The sequence below is a fragment of the Merops nubicus genome, unplaced genomic scaffold, assembly GCF_000691845.1.
Source record: "Merops nubicus isolate BGI_N331 unplaced genomic scaffold, ASM69184v1 scaffold24121, whole genome shotgun sequence".
NCBI classification, from domain to species: domain Eukaryota; kingdom Metazoa; phylum Chordata; class Aves; order Coraciiformes; family Meropidae; genus Merops; species Merops nubicus.
In genome coordinates this window covers 1-8,125 of record NW_008587944.1, presented here as the reverse complement: position 1 = coordinate 8,125, position 8,125 = coordinate 1, and the positions used below count along the sequence as shown (strand labels likewise).

General features: G+C 41.0%; 1 protein-coding gene across 1 annotated transcript; it reads right to left on the bottom strand.

Moving 5' to 3' along the window:
• Positions 1-1,194: 1,194 nt before the first annotated feature.
• On the bottom strand, positions 1,195-7,773 carry LOC103781404 (radial spoke head protein 4 homolog A-like). The gene is made up of 6 exons (XM_008949119.1): positions 7,505-7,773; positions 6,761-6,992; positions 4,362-5,114; positions 3,026-3,176; positions 2,110-2,227; positions 1,195-1,435 (listed from the first exon to the last, which is right to left on the bottom strand). Exons 1-6 carry the CDS (start codon positions 7,771-7,773, stop codon positions 1,195-1,197), a joined length of 1,764 nt encoding a protein of 587 aa, XP_008947367.1.
• Between the last annotated feature and the right edge of the window lie 352 nt (positions 7,774-8,125).

The following is an 8,125-nucleotide window of genomic DNA, read 5'->3' as shown; positions in this document are numbered from 1 at the left end:
GCTGCCGGGAGCCCTGAGGTGGGGTCGGTCGCGGCGCTCTGAGGGGGACTGCGGCCTGTTGCGGCGAAGTGCTCCGCCGGTAGCGTCATAAGCTGCGTACTGCTTTTAAATCATAGAATCATTGAATCGCTAAGGTTGGAAAAGACTTCTAAGATCATCAAGTCCTACCATGACCACTAAACCATGTCCTGAAGTACCATATCCACACGTTTTTTGACTGCCTCTAGGGATGCTGACTCCACCACCTCACTGGGCAGCCTGTTCCTTTGCCTCACCACTCTGTCAGGAAAAGAATTCTTCGGAATATCCAATCTAAACCTCCCCTGGTGCAACTTGAGGCCATTTCGCCTCGTCCTATTGCTAGTAACCTGAGAGAAGAGACCAACACCCACCTCACTACAACCTCCTTTCAAGTAGTTGTAGAGAGCAATGCGGTCTCCCCTCAGCGTTTTCTAAACTAAACAATCCCAGTTCCCTTGGCTGCTCCTCAGAAGACATCTTCCACAGACCCTTCACCAGCTTTGTTTGCCTTTCTCTGGACCCGCTCCAGCACCTCAATGTCTTTCTTATGCTGTGGTGCCAAAAACCGAACAGAGTACTCAAGCTGTGGCCTCACCAGTGGTGAGTACAGGGGCAGGACCACTTCCCTACTGCTGCTGCTGGACACACTGTTTCTGATACAGGCCAGGATGCTGTTTGCCTTCTTGGCCACCTGGGCACACTGCTCGCTCATGTTTAGCCAGCTGTCCATCAGCACCCCCAGCACGTTTCAACACATAAAAGTAATCTTGTTATTTAATGATTTTTTTGTTGGTTGGTTGGTTGTTTTTTTGTTTGTTTGTTTGTTTTGTTTTGTTCTTTTTTGTTTAAGTGAACTTTCTATGGCCATTGAAACCAGTAGTTACTCAGTGCACAGCAGCACCATCTCAGGAAGCAGAAGCAGACCATGTTCACTTTCTCTTCTAAAACAAGGGCTCCTTTGCTGTGCTGCTGCCTCGCTGTGAAAGCAGCACAGCCTCACTCCAGGGCCTGACGGTGTGGAAGGAGGGTGAGGGAGCTGCAAAGAGGAGCTTACAGAAATAAAAAACAGACGGCATGCCCCAATTGCATTTCTTTTAAGGCCATCTAATTAATGACTAATTTATGAAAATACTATTCCTGTTTAAACATTCAAAATAAGTTTTCCCCCATATTTTAATCATCCTCTTCCTCTTCCTCATCATCTTCCTCATCTTCTGCTTCCTCTTCCTCAGCTTCAGCTAAGGCCGCTTCCTTTGCGGCCTTTAGAGCCAGTTCCTCTTCCAGCGAGGGGTCTCTTGCCTCAGTGACTTCTGGCCCGCTGGGGTATTCTGCTTGCACTGGCGGGGGCAGTGCAGGGGTGTGGTTCTCCACACTGTATTTGTGACCCCAGCCAAAGTAGATGTTGTCAAATCTCCTGAGAAAGAAAGGTGAAAGATTACACTTTCTCCCCCTGAAAAAAACCACCAGTGGAGATATTGTCAGGTTTCCTTACTCTGCAGTGCAAAATATCACAGTGGTGCAGATAACAAGTATTTAAAAGACAGCACCTGCTGTCTTTTACTGCTTTAAGTGCTTTAACTGTTGATTGAAACATCTTCCACTTAAAAATTTCCAAATGTTACAATGATGAAGGCAATATTCTGTCACTGTACTATATTGCAGTATGACCTCAACTTTACATTGATAGCGTGACACCATTTCTGACACGAACTGCAGGGCCCATTTAAAAGCATAAAGAGGTAATGACTGTACCACAGGTAGTGGAAATGTACAAGCATCAAAAACATGGAAAATAGCTGATTTTGTAAAAACTACCACAAACTCAAGAATATAGTTTTTAAATCAAGGACTGTGCCCAGATACTAATGGGACATTTGCATCCCTTAACTTTATACTGGGCTTTCCGACAATTACTCATTTTTATATTTACTGGTGCTGCGCACATTTAAGTGGCCTTCTCCATCTGCCTCCGGAACAGTTACAATTCAGTCGATGAATTAATAATAAAGCAACTCTTGACTCCATTAGAGAGGTATCTGTGTTCAGCACATGCAGTCTGTGTTGTAACCATGTCTGCTGGCTGCTCACCTGCCAGCTGCGAAGGCGTACGCCCCGGGCCATCGGTTAGACCGGACGATCGCAACCGCGTACTGCGGGATCAGGTGTGTAGAGGCCTGAGCTGTCCAGGCAGGGATGTTTTGAATTCCTGGAAGTAGCCAAACACACATAGTCTATGAATAAATGGACTTATAAGCCTCTCCAAAATATTTAAGACTGAGCTACAACACTTTCACAGAATTCAGGCAATGGTTATATTAACCTGCGTGTTGGAAGAGACAGAAGTCAGAAACAGTAAATGTAGGCACTGTATTCAAGCAGGTGGTTTGGATGTCTGGGTAGGAAGCACAGGAATGCTAACAGAGCCTGACATTCAGTAGCACACACTGCTGTTTCCTTTGTCCAGAACTTTTATCGCTTATAGATAAATTATATAGTTATATTTCACCTTGATCAAGGAATGGAGAGTAGGAAAATAATTTACTATTAATGTAATTTAATATTCAGGCTCCCACACTCCCATGATTTGCTGCAGTAATTGCTACAGGTTCTAAATTCCTATTTGTATATTTACACACATCTGTGCATATTTATTTACACTTGCATACACACCTTTTTTTTCCTAAAAAGATGATGGAAAGACAGCTGAATGCATTTCATGTAGTGAGCTATCTTGAACTTATGGTAGCTTGACAAGTCTAAGGTACTTTTCCCCTTTATTCTCAACAAGATTGTTAACTAGTAAACCAAATTATTTCTGTTTTAATGTAAACATTGTTAATCATTTTGCTTTTGATCAATTTCCTAAAAGAATGTGCTCACTCTCCCGGGTCAAACTGTATTGTTCCATGGAGCATCAGAGTCCTATAACCTCAAATATTTACTAGTTAAATGCCAACATTCCTAGCAGCTCTCTGCCAAACCCTTCGCATTCCATGAAGAATACCTTCATCTTCAGAGAGTGGAGTGAGAAGAGGTGGTCCTATTTCTTGCTGTAGTGCATCTGTCTCCTCTGCTTTCTCCTCTTCTTCTTCTACCTCTTCTTCTTCCTCTTCTTCCTCTGATTTTTGAAAAGGATTAAGCCAAACACAGCGACCCTGTAATTGACATGGAAAATTAATAAATACAAGTAACAGTCACCGAAAGAATGCTAACTGGCTCAGGCACATGCACACACAGTTAAGGGGCATGGGGGAAGAAAATATATATACCATAATTGGCATATTGTTGGCAGAATATTGTATCTTCTTGGCAGAGCATTTCCTATATCCCTCATACCTCCCTCATCCCTGCTTACTATTTCAGAATAACCTTATACCTCTGTCACCAGCTTTTTTTTCTTTTGTAGTCCTCAGTTCCTTGCTAGTTTGGTTTATATCCTTGCTAGACTAGCATTACTGCAAACTAAGAGGATTAACTTAGGATCTTTGCTCCTTCTATTGCCTTGTTACTTAGCTACCACTCAGAGAGAAACATAACAAACTGCTTTTAGGATTCTAATGAATATAGATTTTATTTTTACAACTACTGTTTTGCTGATAATATTTTTAAACCTTATTTCCTACCATTTGCTGTCGTTGGAATTATTACTTGCATTCTTGAACTGATAGGCTGGCCAGCAAGTCATCCAGCAATGATCACCAAATCAGTAATACCTCTTTCTAGCACTAGCCTGGTATCACAAGCTTTTAAGCATTTTCATTTCCATGTTTCACAGCACAAAGTAAGGCAACAAAAAATAAACCAGAAGTAAGTTTCATTTAACATACAGTCATGAGCTATCTGCATTTTAGCATCCTACCCAAATGAGAATTTAAAACATTTTGTCAAGTAAGAGCATCAAAAGAGAAAACCTAATACAGAAGATTACCAGAAACTATTATTATCTATCAAGGCCTAACTCTATACTGTAATCTAAAGGTAGGTTTTGATCTCAAGAACACACCATTGAAGTAGTAAAGTACAATAACTAGAAGGTTCCTAAATATAGATACATAAAAATATATGCTATAAGCAAATCATATAGGTTTGAAAAAGCTCTAAGATCATCGAGTCCAACCATCAACCCAACATTACCATGACCACTAAACCATGTCCTGAAGTGCCACGTCTACAAAAATGTGTGCAACATAATTATATTTTCTGTGGAAAAATATTTTGGTCCAGTACTATGTCTGGTGAATAGTTCAAATGTGCAGGTGAGGAGTGTCATATTCTGAAACCCTATGAGTACCACTGTGGGAATGGTATCTGAGGTTAATATGGACTGTGCCAGAACATACCTGCTTTAAAATACTCTGTGTGTGGTGTACCCATGTGGAGACAGAATCCACCATTTCAGCCACAGAAAGAGGCTGAAACTCAGGGTTCTCTTCATACGTATCTCTTCCTCCTCCCCCCTCCTCCTCTTCATCTTCCTCCTCTGGAAACTGGTAAAATCCAATGGGAGAGACCTGGGTGCCTGCTGAGATGCGAGCTATCTGTGCACGCAGGTAATTGGCCTCGTTTCCAGGGAAAGGAGGAAAAGTCACAACAGGAGCATCCAGCCTACCAGTGAAGAACTTCTTGATTTTCCTGGCACAGACAATCTGTGCTGGTGTCACTGGAGGCAACTTCACCCAGGGTTTGCCTGGCTCATTACAGACAAAGTAGACGTATTTATTAGCCCCAGTACCATTTTCTTCTCTCGGGATAGCAGGTGGGGGCTTATAGGTGGACTTTGGTGGTTTGTCTTCTTCTTCTTTCTCCTCATCTTCATCTTCAACATCACCCATCTCTTTGCCACTTTCCTCAAGAACTTCTTCCTCTTCTGTTTCCTCCTCCTCTTCCCCCTCATGGAACTGTACTTCAGCTATAATATAGTTCATCTCCAGGCCCAAAATTTTACCCCAGAAGCGGCAGGTCTGGATTGGCTGAGCACTAATTAGTTTTTTAAGGGCAAGGAATATATGATAGGATTCATCTTTGCTCAAGCCAATTCCAGCCTGTTCAAAATAAAAGGCTGTTTCCATCACATTAGGTAGAGGGGTCTCTCCCTGGGAAAGAAGATCCAGAGTTAGAGCTGAAGGACAGTATATATATCTATTTGAAAAATTAAACATGTTATCCACTGAATGCTATACTGCACTTTCCTGTAGTGCTGCTCATTGTCTCAAAGTGTTTTGCAGACATTCATTCACAACATCTTCCACTATCATTTAGAAAAATTAAAAATGACATTTTTAAGGCTAAAGAAGAGAGCACAGATGAACTACAACTTTTAGGATGCCAAATATACAAATATTTGTACATGCAGGATGCCAAAATTCAAACTCCTAATTCCTGCAAAATATGTAAAGTCTGACAGGATCTCCAAAGGACTTTATTGCTTGGGCATGTCAGCTGTGTAAGAGGCCTTGATGTCTGCAAGCCAGGTCAAGGTGTTTCCTTATGTTTGTGGCAGATGCATCTTGGGAAAATAGAATACATATTTCATACATTTAGACACCAGACTGCAATATTTCTCTGGAGTGAATGTTGTTGTTTTGAAAACCTTGGCCTAAAGCTCCCTGCATTTTTTAAAATACTGGTTCCTAGGCTTACTGAAGTCCATTGTAAGACTCCATTTGGCTTCAGTGAAAGCAGAACTAGGTGAATAATGAAGATTTCATTAAGTATTTCCATTTGCTTTGTCACCCTTCTTTCATTTCATGGGGGTAGTGGTTATAACACACATATAAAGGTATGAAAAGTTGTACAGGGCAAGGTAGGGAATCTGGAGAAATAGTGCTAATTTTGTATGGAATTTATTTGGCCTTTCCAGATTTCTTATATCAAAGAAAGATAGACAGCAGTATGAAAATTTCAAAATTCCTTTCTGAAATACTTTTTTTTTGTTTACCATTGTATACTCTTACTGTAAGATAAGTAATAGCCTATGGAAAAGATGAAAGACTATCTTCTCTGTTGTTAGTATTTGCACTCTGCAATGGTAATTCATTTGAATATATACTGGTAACTTCATATGAAAACCAGCATCTTGTTGGTTAGTTTTCCTTGGTAATTCTCTTAATTTCTTTATTGGGTACAAATGCTTCTGCATATAAGCAACCAAATATTGAAAAAAACCTCTGTTTTAAGACGTGGCTTTTCAATTCTATTAGTTCTTTATTATAACAATAGTTATTTTTTTTTTAGTTGGAGAAGGACAGATTGGAACCACAGCTGGAGCTGGAAGAATCACAAAATTCTCCATTCTCTATTTTACAGTAGCAGCTGTGCACAATGTTCTTGAAATGGTGTTCAGAATTATGGTCACTTTAGGTAAATAAATGTCACTTTTAGATAAAGAAAAGAACTTTGGATGCAATATTCCATGCTGAACTGGGATGTGGGAGATATTGTAAGCTTCACTTTCTGTTCATTATCTCTAGAGCGTTTATGATTTTAAAGAGTTGGGATATTAGTTTTATTACAGGAAAAAATCCCAACTAAATAACCAGATGGGTTTTCTTCTGCACAACTAGACATGGGACCAGCTCAGCTATGAAGAGGGTATAAGGTACTGCACCTGCAATTATTCATATGATCGTGAGGGGCAACACTACAAAGGAAAACATTCTCTTCCTCCTTGCCCTTCCCACCATCCTCCCACCCATCCTCCAGTTTAGATTATACCTATTTTTCTCTTATAATAACTCACTATATCTTCTTCTAGATCTTCATCTCCTTCCTCATTTGCCTTGAGGAACAAAGCTTTACGCTCTTCTGCAGCTTCATATGTTGGAAGAATCTCATGTTCATCTCGTAGAGTGTCCATTTTTTTCCGAAACTGAGCCCACTTCACATCCTTGCTGATATTCTCAATTATGTCTACTGCATTTGTGGGCTGTTCATCCAGGACCTTTGTTAGCATATTAGCAAGATGATCATATCTGTCACATAAATGTAAATGTTATTGGCCTACAATACAAAAGTTTTAGGTTATTATGTTTTTAATATCAAAAGTAGAAGCTAATCACACAGAGCTTTTGAGAAATTATTGCAATAGTTAGATGAAACAGGATCATGGAGCTAATTATGGTAAATTAAACTTGAAACTAGCCTAATGATAATGCACTTCGGAGTATTCCTGTCTTCCCTTTTGGTATATACTGGAGCTGCCTCAGCAGCTGAAGCTGAATTTAAACTTGCTCTTAATCAAATGAATTTCACTTCAAACTCCATAGATTTCCTTAGGAATTTTGATTCTGAAAGACATTGGACACACACACAATATCACACAGACATGAACTATTGCATTTATAATATATTCTCCCATTCTATGTATACTTCCCTGATCTCGATCTCTCTCTTAACATAACCCTTTTCCATTTTATCAGCACTGCTTTTCTCTCCACTCATGTATATCCTACCCCTTTTAATTGTGTCCCTTTTTCAGACTTACAAGTTCAGGCCAGATGTTGTGCTGCTCTTCAGTAAATAGGCTTTTGCATTCTCTATCGCCAGCATTCGGGATTTGGGTTCGGGTATCTGATCATCGTATGGACTGAATCCTGGCTGATAAAGACTATAACCTGGTTCATGTGGCTGATAGGGGCCATGTCCACGTTCATAGGCTTGATAGGGATCTTGTCCTTCTCCGTATGCCCGATAGGCGCTTTTGGTTTCTTGTGTTTGGTTAGGGTCTAATCCTAGTGCATCTGACTGATACATGCTTTGCTGTGCCTCCTGTGCCTGATGAGAATATTCTCCCAGCGTTTATCTCCAGCTGATGTTTGTTTCTGGCACCTATAGCTTGTAGGCGGCTTGTTCTGCTCCCCGTGGATGGCAGAGGTGTCGAATTGGGGTCTGTGATTGATATGGTGCTTCCAACACTTCTGCTTCGGTCTTGTGCTTGGTAGGGGTCTTGGTTGGGTCCTTGTGGCTGATAGATGCTCTTTCTCGGACCTGGTGGCTGATGAGACCCTTGCCTTAACCCCTGGTGTTCGTAAAAAGCTGGTCCCGGTTCCGCCTGCTTAGACTGGTCAGGGCCTCCCCTCGGGCTCAAAGCCCTCCAAAGGCGGCT